General features: G+C 51.3%; 1 protein-coding gene across 1 annotated transcript in view; it reads right to left on the bottom strand.

Moving 5' to 3' along the window:
• Nucleotides 1-1,522: 1,522 nt before the first annotated feature.
• LOC138247471 (CD5 antigen-like) overlaps nucleotides 1,523-20,053 on the bottom strand; it is a 589,710-nt gene continuing 571,179 nt past the window's right edge. Inside the window, exon 7 of the mRNA XM_069202092.1 lies at nucleotides 1,523-2,204. Within this exon, the coding sequence (XP_069058193.1) occupies nucleotides 1,882-2,204 (323 nt within the window). The 3' untranslated portion in view covers nucleotides 1,523-1,881. The remainder of the gene's footprint in view (nucleotides 2,205-20,053) is intronic.

Genomic DNA, 20,053 nt, shown 5'->3' with positions numbered 1-20,053 from the left:
CCCGGACACTTTCGCGACTCTTGGGCTTGGTCCCCTTCTTTTGCAGGTCCTCAGGTCCAGGAATTAGCCTTCAGTGCTTTGGAGTCTGTTGTGGTCTTTGCAAAATCTTTTAGCACAAATTTAGTGTGTTTCTGCGGAAATAGTACTTTACTCTTGCTTTCCAGGGTCTTGGGGTGGGGTATCTTTGACACCCTTAGTGTTTTCTTACACTCCCAGCGACCCTCTACACACTTCACTAGGCTCGGGGTCCATTCGTGGTTCGCATTCCACTTTCTTAGTATATGGTTTGTGTTGCCCATAGGCCTATTGCATCCGATTGTATTCTACAGTGTTTGCACTACTTTTTCAACTGTTACTTACCTGATTTTGGTTTGTGTGCATATAATGTGTGTATATTACTTACCTCCTAAGGGAGTATATCCTCTGAGATACTTTTGGCATGTTGTCATTAAAATAAAGTACCTTTTTTTTTAGTAACTCTGAGTATTGTGTTTTCTTATGATATAGTGCTATATGAAATAAGTGGTATAGTAGGAGCTCTGCATGTCTCCTAGTTCAGCCTAAGCTTCTAGAACATTACTACTCTACTAATAAGGGATAACTGGACCAGGCACAAGATGTAAGTACCATTGCTACCCACTACAAGCCAGGCCAGCCTCCTACAGGCCGTTAGTCTTTTTCTAGATTTTCCTTTCTGCTGCATCCATGTTAAAAGCAGAGATACTCAATGGCAAATGATTTTTATGGTTTATTGAGCTGAGCTATATTTCCCTTCTGTATTTTACCTTTATATGTTATTAAACCTTCATACTTTTTTTCTAAATTACTGATCTCAAATTCTCTTTTTTGGATCAGTCTTTTCTTTATTTGCTGGATTTTGAAATGTTGTTTTGAACCTTATTCATAGAAGCATCATTCCTGATTACGCAAACTGGGCAACACTACATCCAAGCATCAGCGCAGCACAAACACCATGGCTGATGGGGTGACCTCGTTCCCATCTTTGTGCACTGATGGTTTAAACTCTTCCAAACAGTTATGGTTCTCTCAGGTTGAGCATCCACAAGGGGCTCAAAGGTGTCTGGTCCAGAATCTGAGAAGCACAGAGCCAGCCAGGATGATTCTGAGTTGGATAGGAAGACACAAGCAGTGTGAGATGTTAATACTTACATGTTTCAATCCCACAATTGTACTATATAGTGGATATGAGGTTGGTATTTGGCCTAGTACTACTGACAGAATGAGAAGGATGGTATTTCTGAACTAAATGGAATTTCTATTTGCACAAAACATGAGAGCCACCGTGGCCTGCAGGTTGCAAAGTGATTTCTGCAGCAGGTGCTTGTCGCAGTCAGCTGTTCTACCACCAGATTAAACCACAATGTGCAGCAGAAAGACAAGTGATTAATAGGACTATATGTGAGTGTTTAGATGCGAATAATGAGAACAGCGTTGCCAAGATCTGTAAACTGCAGAATGTTTATTTTATATCTTCAAGTGGCAGAAACAAATGTCTGCACTTTTGTATACATGTATCTTTATGAATGGAAATGACTTCCTTGAAATAGCCAAATCAGTTCTGAACGTGACTTACATCAGATCTTCCTCCAAGGAAGTGAATTATAGAAATGATGAAAGAGTTACATTCACAGACCTGCTCCTCCACGGTTTAATTCAGCTCAATAGTTGAAGAATAGAAGCTACAAACCAGAGGGAAGACCTTCTGTGTGAAGGTGTCTGTGTAGGTGAAGAGGTGCTCCTGGGTCTCAGCATTGAAGAAAGACACCATCCCTCCCTCATAGTCCAGGTAAACTCCAATGCGACCCACTGATGGTAGCGGCCCCGAAAGAGACGCAGGAGAGCTGTAAATCTTAGAAATCATTATACAGTATTACGCATCAAAACCCAGAAGCCATTCTGAGGCTCAATTTGCTGTACGTTTCTGTTTCCGACAACAGACTGCCTGGCTACCCCCACATACCACAATACAAAAAAAAAACTGCTGACACTCTTTCTGGGCACCTTCAGCTCCCAGTAATGCTTCCCAGAGGTGAAGCCCACAGTTCCTAGGACACAAGAAGGAATATCAAATGTCTTCATATTCTTGGTAACTTTCTTTGCAGCAGAAAGCCGTGTGACTCGCTTCCCGTCTGCGGAGATGTCTAGCGAAGGATGAGCTGTGTCCGGATCCCAGAAGAGAGATTCTGAGGAGAAAGAGAAGGATTGTATAGGTGAGTCAGTCTGTCCAGCGGTCAGTCCCTCCTGTCCCATCTAGCTTTACTCTTCTAAGCCACCAGCTTCTTTCTGTCAATTATCTCTCCATCTATCCACCTCCCCCATCGTCCATCTGTGCATCCTGTCTGTCCAAATCTCTTTATTTCTTGAAACAGTATAAATAAACACAAGGCATTTGAAGGTTGTGGATGCTGAAATACTACCTTTAAGGTGACACTGAAAACCAGAATTGGTTTCAGACATGTTCTAGATGACAAATTATCTTCAGTTCTCTACTGTGATCACGTGTGCCAATCCGCTGTTTAGAAGCAAACTCCATCTCTTTCAAATTAACAATGTTATCACAAGATCTCTAGGCATGTTGGACCTGAGCGAGGTCATTATTATCTACACTGGACTTAAAAACATTGAGAGTAGGAGAAAAGACTTCTTCTCACAAGACCTGCTGACCCAAGGGCAGGCTTGCATGAGAATCAGGCTCCCAATTACATTCATCTACACAAAAGGGACAGGGCTAAATGCAGATACTAGCCTTCTATTGCAAAACCAACGAGCATGATTACATTCATACACTGGCCCCCTTTACATCCATCTAAGAACAAAGGACAGAGCTAAATGCAGACACCGGCTTGTTCATACAGAAGCAAGGAACAGAGCTACATCATCTCCCTAATACACTCACTCAGCAACCAGAGTCACTACGCCTTCAGACATCAGCTCCTACTATGTCCATGAAGGATCAAGGGGAACGGCTCTATGCACACACTGGCTCCATATGACATCCATGCAGGAACGCAGGGATTGGGCTACATGCAGAACCATCTTCGTTTTACTCCCCTTCATGAACAAGGGACAGAACTACAAGCAGACAAAGGCATGTTCTTAGAGTAGCAAGGGACAGGGCCACATGCATTCAATCAATCAATCAGTATTTGTAGAGCGCAGAACTGTCACCCCTACGGGTATCTGGGCGCTGAGGTTCGATGTCTCTGTCGAAAAGCCAGATCTTGCGTTCCTTTCTGAAGTCTGCAAGGGAGAGTGCTGTTAGGAGGTGGAGGGGAAGGCCATTGTAGGCCATAGGGGCAAGGTAGGAGAAGGAACAGCCACCGCTGCGGCTGCCACAGATGCAGGGTGTGTGTACAAGGGCTAGGGAGGTGGCAGGCAGGTGTCTGGCAGGTTGATGGAAGTTCAGTTGGTGGATGATGTAAGCCGGTGCTTGATCGTGTAACGCCTTGTAGATGTGTGTGAGGCTCTTGAACTGGCATCTCTTCTGGATGGGGAGCCAGTGGGTGTTTCAAAGGTGGAGGATGATGAGGGTCCACTTGGGGAGCTCCAGGATGTGTCTGGCCACAGGGTTCTGTATGGTCTGGAGCCTTTTGAGTTGGCGAGTGGAGATGCTGGCATAGAGAGCGTTGCTGTAGTTGAGGCGGCTGGTGACTACGACCAGGGTGATGGTCTTCCTGGTCTTGACTAGGACCCATCTGAAGAATCTGCAGAGCATGTGGAAGGTGTGGAAACAGGAGGAGGTGACTGTGTTGATCTGTCACTTCCTGGTCAGTTAACAGTTGAGGATGATGCTGTGATTACCTGTGTGGTCTGTCGGCACAGGTGTGGGTCTGAGTTCAGATGGCCACCAGCTGTGGTCCTATATGAATGTGTTTCTCTCAATGTTGAAACTGTGGGATCTGACGATGTCCGTGAGGGGAGCCATGTAGATGTTGAACAGTGTGGGTATGAAAGATGATCCTTGGGGTACGCTGCAGATGGTGTTCTTGGGTTCGGAGGTCAAAGGAGGCATTTGAATACTCTGTGTGCATCCTGTGAGGAAGAAGGTGATTCACTTGAGTGTGTCTCCTGTATGCTGATGCTGTGGAGTTCGTCGATGAGGGTGTGGTGGGATACAGATTCAAATGCAGCTGAGAGGTCAAGGAGGATCAGGGCTGCAGTCTCCCCACAGTCGAGGAGGGTTCTGATGTAGTCTGTAGTTGCTATCAGAGCAGTTTCCTTGCTGTGTTTGGCTCTGAATCCTGAATGCTAGACGTCAAGCAGGTTGTTTTGTTCCAGGCATTCAGTGAGCTGTTGGTTGATGGCCTTCTTAAGTTTTTTTGCAGGGTAAGGGAGCTGAGAGATCGGTCAAAATGTTTGAGTTTGCTGGGTTCAGAGGGGGGGTTCTTTAGGAGGGGTCTGATCTTCACGTGTTTCCATCCGTCCAGGAAGGATGCCATGGTGATGGAGCTGTTGAGGATGCTGGTGAGTTCTGTGCTGATTTGATTTGTTCCTGAGGTTGAAGAAATGGTAGGGACAAGGGTCGGTGGGTGCCCCGAAATAGATGGACGACTTGATGGCCATGGTGGTCTGTGTGGTGAGTGGGGTCCATATTGTGATCTTTTGGCTTGTGTGCATTAGCTGGCCGAGGATGTTGAAGTTGAGAATTGTGGGTTGGGGGGTGAAGTTTATTGCAGATGGTGGAGATCTTGCTGAGGAAATAGTCTGAGAGGGTATTGCAGAGTTTTTGGGAAGGGTGGATTGTGTTCTCTGTGGCTGCCGGGTTGGAGTGTTCCTTGACTATTTTGAATAGTTCTTTCATGTGGTTGGCTGCTGTATTTATGTGGGCTGTGATGGCTGCTCTTTTGGCTTCCTTGGGGAGCAGGTGATAGTTTCTGAGGGCTGCTTTGTGAGCGGCTCTGTCGAGAGGGATTCCTGGTGGAGTGCCATTGTTTCTCGAGTCAGTAGCAGTTGCGCTTGGTGGTACTAAGTTCTGGGGTGTACCAGTTGTGTACCAGCTGGCTTGTCTTGAGGTTTTGTTATTTCTTGCTGGCTTCATCGAGATGACTCTGTTAGCGCATTCCGTGATCCAGGTGGAGAAGTTCTGGATGACCTGTTCTAGGTATGAAGAGCCTTTAGGTTGGGTGGTGCTGAGTGTCAGATGCACTAACATCCTGACTCAGCAGGAGCAATGATTGGGCTTGTCCTACCACGTCCCTTACCCCAATGCGATCTGCATTTCTGCTGGCCCATGTCACGATGAAACGAATGGGCGAATGGAACAAAATAATAAAGAAACAAGATCTGGTACGTTTTCTCACTGGGCTACCTTGCCAGTGGTAGGCGGGTAGGCGTCATCCTTGTTTTAGTTCCAGATGGGCATTGAGGATGTGGTGTGCGCTACAAGATAAACATGCCAGAATTACTCATAGATCATCACATCTAACACAAGCTCTCTCCTGCATATAAATCACTGTACTCACTCATCATCAGTTTTACCTTTTCACGTCACCAGATCAGCATATAACCTAGGGTCTTGGCTCTGGAGGACGACAGGCTGATGCCATCAGTTAATTCACTGAATGATCACCTGAAGGAATGGAGCCTTCTCCAATCCAGAATTGCTGCAGGGCAACATACTCACATGCCCCTTTGCAATTAACTGTCCAACCAAGCAAATCTTCGGGGTACCCCAACCTGCAACTATCCCTATCAACTATCACTAGCAGCAAAGCAGAGCATGACATACTGAAGGCAATGTTTTAGAAGCTTTCATACATCTGCAGCAGCATAATTCTGTTTTGGAGGTGTGGGCTTGCCAGATGCCTCTAATACTGTCTCTGCACAAACAAACCCAAGCGCAATTAGGAGTTTGAGTCTACTGAAGGGTGCCCACAAATCCCCCAAGCGCTACAATGTCTCAGTCGCCAAGAAGGACTTGTTCCAACTAAAATGGTAGTGAACCTTGTGGAAGTACAAGCATGAGAGGCACGCGGTCTACCCTGTGACTGGGCCCTCATTGGAGATATCCCCTTTGCAGTGCACAACTTGTGGCACACAACTTACTGTACAGTCTAAGAGTACTGATGTCCAATGCTGGTGCTTGATAAAGGATCAGCATGATGTAATGTCTTTAGGTTCAGTGGTGACCAGGGCTGCTCTGAAGGATGCGACTAGGCCACACTGATTCCTGATTGCCTGGCAAACGGGTGCAGTCGGGATGTGTCCTTTAGTCTCGGCCCAGTTAAAATGGACACCGAAAGGTTGCGATCTAGAGTGTATGTGGGCTCATTCCAGCATGTGGGCATAAAGTGTCCTGAGGAAATAATTTCCTGGTTGTGTAATCACTAGGTTCTATAGAGATGAAAATCAATAGTGTAAACACTCTAACTAAATGGTGTAACAGCATACACACAAGCAGATGCATATGGTGTGGAGCACACAAACAAGCTATATGATGTAAGCACTTCACGTATTAATGTGGGTTTATGCAGAGCACATTCTTCAAGAACGGAGAGCGCCTGTCCAAGGGTGAACATCACAACAAGCATCATATGTGTTGGTGTCGGTTCCCATGACACTGAGGGCCTGAGTCCACTTTGTCTCTGTTACCTTGCCCCAGCTGCAGTGGAAGGAGATGTGGTTCTTGGTGATGGTATGCTGTAAGTCAGAGATGATGAATTGAATGATAGTGTGGTTGGACCAGATAAGTTCTGTGACGTAGCTGAATTTGACTGTGTCACTGGAGGTGAATATGGGGTCGAGTGTGTGTCCAGCTTTGTGCGTGGGTTTGGTGACCAGTTGGGTGAGGGTGATGTTGTTCACGATCTCTAGGAGAGTGGTAGAGCTCGCGACGTTGGGGTCGTCAAGGTGGAAATTGAGGTCGCCGAGTGGAATGTAATGATTGGAGTCGATGGCTAGAAGGGCAATGAGGTTGGAGATGGCATCGCAAAAGGCCAGTCGAGGTCCCGGGGGTCTGTATACGAGTGTGCCTCTTAGCGTTGTCTTGGCATCAGTCTGTAGTTGGAAGTTGAGGTGCTCCATGAGAGTTGTGGGGTCATCATCAGCAGCTTTGCATCAGATGGTTTTCTTGAAGATGATGGCAATGCCTATGCCAAGTTTGTTGGTGCGGTCACGGTGTAACATCTTGTAGCCGTCGGTGTTGCTGTGGCAATGTCAGGGCTTCTGGAGGGGCTGAGGCAGATTTCAGTGATGCAGGCTACATTGGGGGCAAGAGTGATGATGCTGTCCCAGATTTCTGTGATGTGTTTGCAGAGGGATTGGACATTGTGTAGAATGCACTGGAACATTTCCAGGTTGTTTGTGGTCTTCCGAGCAGGAGTGGCGTGGGATCCTGTGTGGACTGGCAGGGCTGTATGGCAAGAGAAGCAGCAGTGTAGGCAGGAAAAAGGTCCTTTGGTTGCTCAAGGGGTGGAGGTGCAGCAGTTGCTGTTGCAGCACCCAGGAGCTGCTTGGTGGTGTAGCAGTGGGTGGCTGGAGGGCCAGGGTTAATGGTGCTGGGTGCATTCCAGGCACAGATGGGAACAGACGGGCTGCCTTTGGAGCACCTTCAGTGTGCCTGCGGCGCAGCCGCACTGCGGCCTCCATTAAGTAAGCCCTGGGGTGGAGGGAAGGAGGGAGGAAAAGGTGGAAAGCGGGCAGGAAGCAGGCGGGGATCGTTCGACAAAAGCAAAAAGTGAGCGAAGCAGGACAAAAGGCAAAGCACAGGCCAATAATAGCAAAACAAATGGAAAAGGCAAAACAGACGAGTGGAATACAGAAAAAGGCAAAGCAGGGGTTAATGAGGGGAAAACAAGCAGAAAAAGCAAAACAGACAAGCAGAGGAGAGAAAAGACAAGCGGACAAAGCACAGGTCAAGGTGCAGAGTGAGCAGAATAAGGCAGACAGGGGCAACAAGAACGAAGGTGGCAAAGGAGTCGTAAGCAGGGAGTGGACTAAGGGAGGAGTGGACAGAAGACCTGTTTCAAGGAGATCTGCCATGAGGACCTGCTTGTGCACAAGGACATTGGCTCAGGAAATAAGGATAAGGCTTCATACATATTCCATCTTTCAAGGAACAGGACTGCATGGAGACACCAGCTTCCTTTTATATCCATCCAACAATAAGGGACAGGATTCCACATAGATATTATATCACTCACTACGACATTGCTAAATGGAGACATCGGCTCCCTATCTCTTCCAACCAGGATTACCAGACATGGCTACATGCAGACACTGTCTTCTTTTTTACATCCTTTCAGGCACAAGGGACAGGACTACTGAAGACACCAACTTCCTATTGTACCCACTCAGAAACAAGAGACAGAACTGTACACAAACACTATTGCATTAATCCAAGAACAAGAGACAAGGTCATATGAAGACAGCTGGCCCAAGTTACAGGAACAAGAAAGAGGGCTAAAAGCAGGCACTGCCTGCTTATTAAAGGAGCAAGGAACAGAACCACATGCAGACACCAAATGCTCAATTTATGCAGATGTGATGCAGCTAAATGCAGCAAGACAACTTGCTGTCCTGGGGCACATGTAGAGGGCAGGAATGTGCCATATCTGTTAAGGTATGGCACATTCCTCCTCTCTCCCTGTGCTGGTGCACACTGTGCAGCTAGCACCAATGCAGTCACCCTTGCACCAGGGTGCAAGGGTGCCTGAGTTGCAGGCAGAATTGGTTTTATGCAGGAAGGGATACCTTCCTGCAAAAAAAAGAATCCTTGGAGGCGTATTCTTCTTTCTATGTGTGCTGCAGAATGCACACACAGAAAGGAGAAAAGAAGAAAAGATGAGGAGAAATAATGTTATATCTCCTTGTTCTGCTACCCTTGGGAAGGTGTACCTTTTCAAAGCATTCCCAAGTTTACCACTGGTAGTAAATCTGGGATTGCACCAAAATCCATGGGTAGATGCGGGGGAACATCCACGCTCCACCCATAGAATACCTTCCCAGGTCAGAGTAACGAAAGGTAGCAACTTGCTCTGCCTTGCGTTACTCCAAATTCACTATGTCCTGCAGAGCCGTGCAAGGTGGTGGCAAAACTCACATAAGGCTTGAGTTGTGCTTGTGTCACCATGCATGATGCAAGGCCAATACAATCCTTTCATAAATCTGGCTCCAGGTTCATATTACACCTATCTAGGAACTTAGGCCCAGATTTAAGAGGGCCTAGAGCCATTCCAAAGCCACATTAGCGTCCTTTCTTTTACGCTAATGTGGCGCTGGAAGGGCAAAATGCAGTGCTATATTTACAGAGTGGTTGCATCGCGCCACTTTGTTACCCCTTGCGCCACATTATGCCTGCGCCAAGCATAATGTATTTAAGGGGGTGTTCTGCACTAAGAGCAGGCGTTAAAGGGAGGCTCCTATTGTTTTCAAATGGGCCTCTGGGGTCTTTGCAGGATTAGCGTCATAATTGTTTACGCTAATCCTGCAAAGCGCCGGACTAGCATAAAAAATTATGATGCTAGTACCCCTGACAAACGCCATGTAAATATGGCGCACATATGGTGGCGTTAGGGGGGCACTAAGGGGAGCAAGAAAAGTGGTTCTGAACTAGGTGCAGCCCCACTTTTCATAAATCTACCCAACATAGTGTCAACCACACATCTGATCAGACAGACAGTCATAAAGGGAAGGGACACAGAGGCAAATATTTGAGAATTCAGGGAACAAGAATATGGTATTCCTTCAAGGACAAAACCTCACTGTAAGAGGTTGGGTTGTTGGTTGACTGAAGGGTGAACCCTGGTCAAGCAACAACCAAAATCCTTATCAGGATAAGACATAAGTAAATTCCAGATTAACCTGTGCTCAACCCCTGCTAGCTTGGCACAGAGCAGTCAGGTTCAACTTAGAGACAATGTGCAAAGTATTTGTGCAACACTTCAATCAGTAACACAGTTCACACCTAACTGGGACAAAGTCACAAGATGAGGCCGAACATGATCGAGGGCAGGCTGGCTACCGGGACCCAGTTAAGCCCTCTGAACAAAGTACCTTAAGTCTTGCTTGTGGAGCATTGTGTTGATGTGTATAAAAGTTAGATCACGCAGCCGAGGCGATGCGTTGGTTCTGAGATGCAGCAAGGTTGCGGTACAAGGTGCTGTCAACGTCGATGGGGCTTGTGATGTGAAGGCCAGTGTCAGAGATGCTATGCGCAATCTAGGCCATGTGGCGATTCCGATGAGCGGCGATGCTGCCATGTGGAGGTTCGGCTTTGTCCTTGAGCCTGCCGTCGACAAGAGATATGAGGATCTGCTCCCTGGAAGCATAACTTCAGGTGCTTCAGACCTATGATGCGGGATGCGGCGGCAATGCAAGTCTTTTGCATCAGGTCCAATCCACACAGCATCAGTGATGCGGCTGTTGTAGTTTGACTCTTGCTCTAAGCAAGACTGCTGGTTTAAGGATGACAGCACTTTTGTTTGTAGGTGACTAGGTCACTCCTATAACAGGTCACAACTGTCGTCCCAACCCTCCCGGCTAACAAGCAGTACCTCACCAAAAGAGTAAAAGGTGATTTGTTGCAGCCCTTACGCATGGACTCAAGAGTGCAACATCTCAGGGTGGTCATGGTTAAACGGAGATTACCCCTTTCTGACATGAACAACATGTCTCAATCAAACACAGGCAATGAAAGAGATGCAGTAGAGTTTTTAATAGGTTTTATTAACAAGACTGCAATCTACTATAAATTGCATGGGCTGCAATGATTAGGATAATGAACAATGCAAGAAACAGAATGGTAAAAACAAGAGTCATAAATACAAAGACCACCACCATCTTGCAATAACATGTAACATGAAATAGATGTGAAATAGACCCTAATATCATAGCATGATGAACCTAATCTCTAACCTAGAGAGAGCTAGGTGTGTTAAACCTAATCTGCCAGTACTATGTCTATGAGAAGAGCCCCCCAACCCTCGTTGCCTTGGAATGAGGTCTCTAGATCAGACTCCGTGGGGACATGAAAACTGGGTCAGCATCAAGGCGACGTGTAGCAGAGATACCGCCGATGCCATCTGGTAGAAATCCCTCTGATTATCCTGTCTGTGTGAGATGTATTTATACAGATCTGGTAGGACCCCTGACGCAGGTATGTTCCCAAACAATAGATAAGAAGGCATGCTTGGGCGGCAATTATATAAACAATTCCCTGAAAAGGTACATTATGTTACTGGTACACGAAAGTGGGAAAGTACATAATGTGAATACCTACGTATCTCATTTATCTTTAACGCTGGTAATGACGCCTTAACAGAGTGGCACTGATAACATGAAACTAAAACATCTTCCTAACTATAAACATGGCAGCCATCTTGAAAGAAATAATTAAATAAATGTGCTAAAACAGAGCAACCTAAGTAGGTTAAAAGTCACTGGGTGACGGGGGTACAGGCCTGCAAGCCAAAGGGTAAGCTAAACTCTTGATTCCCATTCAAACTAAATAGGATCCACTACACCCTCCCCATTGCCGGAACAAGTATGATGCCAAAGTAATGACGCCAGAGAAAGTGAATGAACCCAAGCTAAAATGCTGTGGACTAAAGCATGCTAAAATCATATTAAAATATAACTAAAATCTAATTAGAAACTTGTTAAAAATAGCTAAAAACATACAAAGAGACATAGGTGGTCATTCTGACCTCGGCGGTAAAAGGCGCTTACCGCCGGTCAGAAGACCGCCATAACACCGCCGCGGCCGCGGTAAACCGCCACAGTCATTCTGACCCGCAACTGGCAAACCGCCAAAAACCCGACATCCACAAAAGTCCGCCACACCAACGGCCAGCGAAAAACTGGCGATGACCAAACCTCCACCGTCACGCCAACAGAAATACACCCATACCATTCCGACCCACGAATCCACGCGGCAGTCTTTCAACCGCAGTATTCCATTGGCGGTACACACTGCCGCGGTCAAAATACACACACCCTTACAAAACACAACCACATTGGAAAATTTGAAATACACACACCAGATACACATACAAACAACACACCCACACACCCAATACAATATAAAACACACACCCACATCACCCACAAACCCCTACGACCCCAAAAAACGACAGAAAGCCAGAGATAGAGAGCACTGCTTAGACAACACCATCACACAGAGGCAAACCACACCATCACCCACACAATATCCCCGCACAAAACACCACACATCACCACACTCACCACACTCTACAACACATACACCACCCCACACCTCATCCACACCACCCTATGGCACCCCAAAGACACCCCCGGTTCTCAGATGCCGAACTCCGGGTCATGGTGGAGGAAATAGTTTGGGTAGAGCCCCAGCTCTTCGGGACACAGGTGCAGCACACCACAATTGCCAGGAAGATGGAGCTATGGCAAAGGATAGTCGACAGGGTCAACGCTGTGGGACAGCATCCACGCAATCGGGATGACATCAGGAAGCGGTGGAACGACCTACGGGGGAAGGTGCGTTCCATGGTATCAAGGCACAACATCGCGGTGCAGAAGACTGGCAGCGGACCCCCACCTACTCCCCCAGAATTCACAGCATGGGAGGAGGAAGTCTTGCACATCCTGCATCCTGAGGGCCTCGCAGGAGTATCTGGAGGAATGGACTCTGGTAAGTCAAATCTTAACTACTTCTTCCCACCCCCACCCCACCTGCATCCCAAATCATACCCCCACCCTCACCCCCACCCCATCACACCTACTCCTTGCAAATGGCTCACCATCACAACCCACCCATCCCAACACCTAGATCTGCATGCGTCCACAAAGCATGGACACCCATCACCAAAGCATGCCCACTGCACATACAAATCTCCCCCACAAGCCACCCTCACAAACACCACACACAGGAATGCCAGCACTGGGGTACACGGGCACCCACCCATTGACCGATATCGCACACACTGAAGCAATAACCATACCTCTATACCCCTGCAGGACCCGAACGCCACAACACCGCCCAGGAGGGTCCAGAAATGTCCATCCCACCCCCAGAAGAGATGACAGCAGCTCTGTCTCCCTGGACCCAGATGACCAGCCCGGACCATCGGGGACCTCTGGACAGTCGGTTCCCCTCACACAGCCACTGGCCACAGCAGACCCAACCCCCTCTGGGAACACCAGCACAGCTCCCACCCAGCGGGCCCATGCCTCTGTCTCCAGGACACGTCAATCAGCGGTGTGTCCACCACTACAGGGCACCCAGGTTAACCCACCACCCCAACAACAACAGGGACCTGGGGGCAGTGGTAGTGGGCACACGGTCCAGGGGACAGAGGCCCAGGGAAACAGGGGAACTGGGAGGGCTGCTGTGCGACAGGGGGGGGACAGGCCTAGGGAACCCACTCTCCACAAGGCCCTCTCCTCCATCATGGGAGCTTACCACCACTCCCAGGAGACGATGGCGACGGTACTGGCCAGGTTCCAGGAGATCCAGGTCATGCAGGAGCAACAGTACATGGGGTTCAGGGAAGAACTTAGAACCATCAGTTCCGCAATGGGCTCCATCGTAGGGCCACTCAACCAGATTGTCACCACATTGCGGGACCATGTGGCACCACAAAGGGCCCCTGTCACTAGCATGGACCAAGAACAGGCAACCACCTCCGCCGGCGCTAGTGCACAGGAGGCCCCCACACAACAACAGGCCACCAGAACCCCACCTCCTGCAGAAGAAGAACCACCCCGCAAGCGGGGCCTGAGATCTTGTAAGAAGACTTAGTAGGATGTCAAGACCCCTGCCAGCAAAGGATACCCCCTGATGTTATCCCACTGTCCCACATTGTCACCCTGTCCAACCTTGAACTGCCCCTGCTCCACCTTCCACAGGCATATGGACAATGCACCTGTGAGACTGAAAAGCTGGACTCTGCCATGGACATTCCTCCACCATCACCCATCACCGATTTCCCACCATGTCCCTAAATTCAGCTTTTTAATAAAAACACGTATTGCACAAAAACAATCTGGAGTCTGCCTGTATTGTGAACAAATGTATTAAACATAATGCTGCCAAAATGTCCAGTTACACAGTGATGAAAACATACCACTGTCACACAGCTGTAGTCCATGGGGAAACAAAGCAGAGGTCACGCAGTGGGGGCCACATCTCTGAAATTTGAAGGGAAAGTCACAACTCAGTTAACTTACACTGGGGGAATAGGACAGACAGTAGAGAGGCAGGAGACTGTAAGTAATTGTAAAATGCCGGTGTTGATTCTTACCTTTGTGTTATTGAAAATACTGTAGTATCACTCTGTCCCTGTTGTCTGTGTCGTCCCCGTCGTCTTCCTCCTCTTCACTCTCCACAGGTTCCACCGCTGCCACAACACCACCATCTGGACCATCCTCCTGCAGGAAAGGCACCTGGCGTCGCAAAGCCAGGTTGTGAAGCATACAGCAGGCCACGATGATATGACACACCTTCTTTGGTGAGTACATTAGGGATCCACTTGTCATATGCAGGCACCTAAACCTGGCCTTCAAGAGGCCGAAGGTCCGCTTGATCACCCTCCTAGTCCACCCATGGGCCTCATTGTACCGTTCCTCTGCCCTGGTCCTGGGATTCCTCACTGGGGTCAGTAGCCATGACAGGTTTGGGTAACCAGAGTCACCTATTAGCCACACATGGTGTCTCTGTAGCTGTTCCATCACATAAGGGATGCTGCTATTTCGCATGATGTACGCGTCATGCACTGACCCAGGGAATTTGGCATTTACATGGGAGATGTACTGGTCTGCCAAACAGACCACCTGGACATTCATCGAATGATAACTTTTTCTGTTCCTGTACACCTGTTCACTTCCTCTGGGGGGTACCAAAGCCACATGGGTCCCATCAATGGCACCAGTGATGTTGGGAATATGTCCAAGGGCATAGAAATCACCCTTCACTGTAGCCAAATCCTCCACCTCAGGGAAAACAATGTAGCTCCGCATGTATTTCATCAGGGCAGACAACACTCTGGACAAAACCTTAGAAAACATAGGCTGAGACATCCCAGATGAAATGGCCACTGTTGTTTGGAATGATCCACTTGCCAAAAAATGGAGTACTGACAGAACCTGCACTAGAGGGGGAATCCCTGTGGGTTGGCGGATGGGTGACATCAGGTCTGGCTCCAGCTGGGCACACAGTTCCTGTATAGTGTCACGGTCAAGTCTGTATGTGAGTATGACATGTCGTTCTTCCATTGTTGACAGGTCCACCAGCGGTCTGTACACGGGAACAGCCCTCCATCTCCTCACAAGTCCCAGCGGACGGTGCCTAGGAAGGACAACATGGAGCACAGAGTCAATCAACCCACAGGTACGTTCACACAGCTTGCACAGTACACGATTCTCTATGCATTGAATGGCTTGTATGAGTGGCAATGCAAGGCCTAGGCCTGTGTGACGCAGTAGAAATTAAGCCATGCGGGCCTTTGAAATGGCGGCTGCCTGACCTGTGAAGTGTGACAATGGGATGTGAGCTCATTGCGATGGCGTGGCACACCGTGGCGGTAGGCGGTCGAAGACCGAGGTGCAAAGCCGCATTGGTTAACATTGAACCTTATGGGTTTCAGGAGCCAATGGGGATGTGCGCCGGCGGTTGCGGTACGCACCGCCGCGGGCGTGACCGCCATTTTCTATCTGCTTAATCACTTGAGACCTGATCATCCACAGGAGAGGACCTATACTGCAAGTGCTGCTGTGACCTCGGTCTGGAAGTGACAATGGCTGCTGCGACTGGGGAAAGGACCCCTGCCTTCACTTCAGAAGAGTTGGAGACACTTGTGGATGGGGTCCTCCCCCAGTATGCGCTACTCTATGGTCCTCCAGACCAACAGGTGAGTACACTGGGACCATGCTTAGTGGGCAATGCCTGGGTTGAGTGGGGTGAATGAACGAGGGTGGTGAGGGGAGCGAATGAGGAATGCATCGCACGACAGATGAGAGCATGTGCCACATGGCAAGGTTGGGGAGGGGGGGCCACTCACATCGACCCTGCAGAAAAGTGATGATATTTCTTTTCCCACCCTGTACATGTCACATAGGTCAGCGCCCATTAGAAGATCGACATTTGGCATGCCATCGCCAAGGACGTCTGGGCCCTGGGGGTCCACAACAGACGGGGCACCCACTGCCGCAAGAGGTGGGAGGACATCCGCCGCGGGAGCAGAAAGACCGCTGAGGTTCTGCTGGGGATGGCCTCCCAACCTAGGAGGGGTGCCACACGGCAATTGACCCCCCTGATGTCCCGGATCCTGGCGGTGGCTTGCCCCGATTTGGATGGGCGCGTGAGGACATCACAGCAGACACAAGGGGGTGAGTATCAGCACATTCTGCTATATTAGCGCACAGTGGAGGTGTCTGGGTGGAGGGCTGTGGCTATCTCTAGGCCAGGGCGGTTTCTGTAGGCTAGGCCCCTCCGTAAGGCATGACCCTGTGCCCCCGCCCCCCACCTCTGTAGGGTGCTAAGTACAGCTATCCATGGCCTGGGCTCACTTATGTGTGCATTTGTCGTCCATAGACTTGTAGGCCAAGTCACAATAATTGAGTAGTGTACCCCGAGTGCGCGGCGTAGTGCAGGGGGCTTCTGTGTCTGTCCCCTCCGCCAGCGGTGTCGCCAATGCATGCACTCAACATGTCTTTCTTTCTTCTCCCCCCCCTTTTTTTTGGTTTTCCTGTTCATGTGTGCATTAGCATCATCAGGCGGAGGAGAAGTGGCATCGGCGCACGAGGGAGCTGCATCTCACATGGCCCCGGAGGGCCATGCAACCGACTCCGAGTTCACCAGTGAGACGGAGGTCGAGGGGAGCTCCACAACGGGGACCCGTGGAGACGTCAGCGACACCGACAGGTCCTCGGAAGGGAGCTCCCTTGTGGTGGCGGCAACATCCGTGCCCACCGCAACAACAGGTACAGCCGCCACCCAGCTCACCAGCTCCGCCCTCCCAGCAGCCCCTCAGCGTTCGCCCCGTGCCCGCTCGGCCAGGAAGCCGGGCATCTCTTTCGCCCCAGGCACCTCAGGCCCTGCCCCACTTACCCCTGCTGCCCTCAGTGCGGAGATCATTAACCTCCTCCAGACGCTCATTGTTGGGCAGTCTACCCTTTTGAATGCCATCCAGGGGGTAGAAAGGGAGGTGCATCGGAGCAATGCATACCTGGAGGGCATTCATTCGGGTCAGGCTGCCCATCAGCGATCGTTCAACGCTCTGGCCTCAGCACTGACGGCAGCCATTGTCCCTGTCTCCAGCCTCCCTCCTCCAACTCCCTCCACCCAGTCCCACTCCCCAGTTCCACTGCCTATCCCAGACACACCTACAGACCAGCCTGCACACACATCAACACCCAAGGGCAGCTCATCCAGACATAAGCACCACAGATCACACAAGCATTCACCCAAGCAACATCCACATGCAGACATGCCAACAGCCACTGCCTCCTCTGTGTCCCCCTCCTCCTCGTCTCCCTCCTCCCTCCCTGTGACGTCTCCACTCACACCTGCATGCACACCACCATCAGCCAGTACGTCCATCACCAGCACACCCACCAGAACACTCTGCACACGTGCAGACACCACCCCCACTGCCATTTACACTTCCCCTGTGTCCTCTCCCACTGTGTCTGTCACCCCCTCTTCCAAACCACACAAACGCAGGCAGCCACCCACCCAACAGCCATCCACCTCACGACAGCCTCCGTCACAAGCACCTGCACCCAAAGACAGCACACTTGACTCTCCTACAACCACATCCTCTTCCTCCACTCCCATACCCACTGCACCTACCCTTCCCATTGCTCCTAAAAAGTTTTTCCTCTCCAAAATTAACCTCTTTGCATCACCTGACCCACCCCCTCCATCTCGTCCAAACAGCACCTCAGCCACCATAAGCCCTGCACCTACTAGGACCATAGTTCAGGGCTATTGGAGTCCACCAGCTCCTAGGGCAGGAACATCGGCCAGCAGCAAGGGGACAGCCAGCCCACCCCCTGGGAAAAAAAACAAAAAAGGGAAGGGCAGGCGCGACAGGCCTGAGACGGCTGCCCCCAAGGACACTACCCTTGCACCGTCACCTGGCACATCCACAAAGGGAGGCAAGGGCCCCAGAGATTCGGCGAAGGAGGGCAAGGGCAGCAGGGCGGACAAGTCCGGCAGCAGGCGAGCTGCCCAGGAGGGCCCCACCAGCCCCATTTCAGGTGTGACGGAGGACACCCACTGGCCCAGGACTCCAGCACAGGAGGGCGCCGCAAGCGAAAGGTCGGATGGCGACTGAGCAGGAAATATTGGCCAGATCTGGTTCCCTAGGAACACAAGACAAGCACCGCTGAACAGGGCCCCGCCGTGACAAGCACCGCTGAACAGGCCCCGCCGTGACAAGCACCGCTGAACAGGCCCCGCCAAGACAGGCACCGCTGAACAGGCCCCGCCAAGACAAGCACCACTGAACAGTGCCCCGCCAAGACAAGCACCGCTGAACAGGCCCCGCCGTGACAAGCACCGCTGAACAGGCCCCGCCGTGACAAGCACCGCTGAACAGGGCCCCGCCGTGACAAGCACCGCTGAACAGGGCCCCGCCAAGACAAGCACCACTGAACAGGCCCCGCCGTGACAAGCACCGCTGAACAGGCCCCACCGTGACAAGCACCGCTGAACAGGCCCCGCCGTGACAAGCACCGCTGAACAGGCTCCGCCAAGAGAAGCACCGCTGAACAGGCTCCGCCAAGAGAAGCACCGCTGAACGGCCCCGCCGTGACAAGCACCGCTGAACAGGGCCCCGCCGTGACAAACACCGCTGAACAGGCCCCGCCGTGACAAGCACCGCTGAACAGGGCCCCGCCGTGACAAGCACCGCTGAACAGGGCCCCGCCGTTACAAGCACCGCTGAACAGGGCCCCGCCGTGACAAGCACCGCTGAACAAGCCCCGCCATGACAGGCACCGCTGAACAGGCCCCACCAAGACAAGCACCGCTGAACAGGGCCCCGCCAAGACAAGCACCGCTGAACAGGCCCCGCCAAGACAAGCACCGCTGAACAGGCCCCGCCGTGACAAGCACCGCTGAACAGGGCCCCGCCGTGACAAGCACCGCAGAACAGGCCCCGCCGTGACAAGCACCGCTGAACAGGCCCCGCCAAGACAGGCACCGCTGAACAGGCCCCGCCAAGACAAGCACCGCTGAACAGGGCCCTGCCAAGACAAGCACCGCTGAACAGGCCCCGCCGTGACAAGCACCGCTGAACAGGCCCCGGCGTGACAATCACCGCTGAACAGGGCCCCGCCGTGACAAGCACCGCTGAACAGGCCCCGCCAAGACAAGCACCGCTGAACAGGGCCCTTCCAGTCAAGCACCGCTCCGCTGGGCACCGCCGTCTCTGAACTGCTCCGCTGGGCCCTTCATCTCAAGCACCGCTCCGCTGGGCCCTTCCTGTCAAGCACTGCTCCGCTGGCCACCGCCGTCTCTGAACTGCTCCGCTGGGCCCTTAATCTCAAGCACCGCTCCGCTGGGCCCTTCCTGTCAAGCACCGCTCCGCTGGGCACCGCCGTATCTGAACTGCTCCGCTGGGCCCTTAATCTCAAGCACTGCTCCGCTGGGCCCTTCCTGTCAAGCACCGCTCCGCTGGGCCCTTCCTGTCAAGCACCGCTCCGCTGGGCACCGCTGTCTCTGAACTGCTCCGTTGGGCCCTTCCTGTCAAGCACCGCTCCGCTGGGCCCTTCATCTCAAGCACCGCTCCGCTGGGCCCTTCCTGTCAAGCACCGCTCCGCTGGGCAGTGCCGTATCTGAACTGCTCCGTTGGGCCCTTCCTGTCAAGCACCGCTCCGCTGGGCCCTTCATCTCAAGCACCGCTCCGCTGGGCCCTTCCTGTCAAGCACCGCTCCGCTGGGCACCGCCGTCTCTGAACTGCTCCGCTGGGCCCTTAATCTCAAGCACCGCTCCGCTGGGCCCTTCCTGTCAAGCACCGCTCCGCTGGGCCCTTCATCTCAAGCATCGCTCCGCTGGGCCCTTCCTGTCAAGCTCCGCTCCGCTGGGCAGTGCCGTCTCTGAACTGCT

The sequence above is a fragment of the Pleurodeles waltl genome, chromosome 7 (assembly GCF_031143425.1).
Source record: "Pleurodeles waltl isolate 20211129_DDA chromosome 7, aPleWal1.hap1.20221129, whole genome shotgun sequence".
Lineage (NCBI taxonomy): Eukaryota > Metazoa > Chordata > Amphibia > Caudata > Salamandridae > Pleurodeles > Pleurodeles waltl.
The sequence above is the reverse complement of the archived record's forward strand: the minus strand, read 5'-3'. Positions and strand labels throughout refer to the sequence as shown.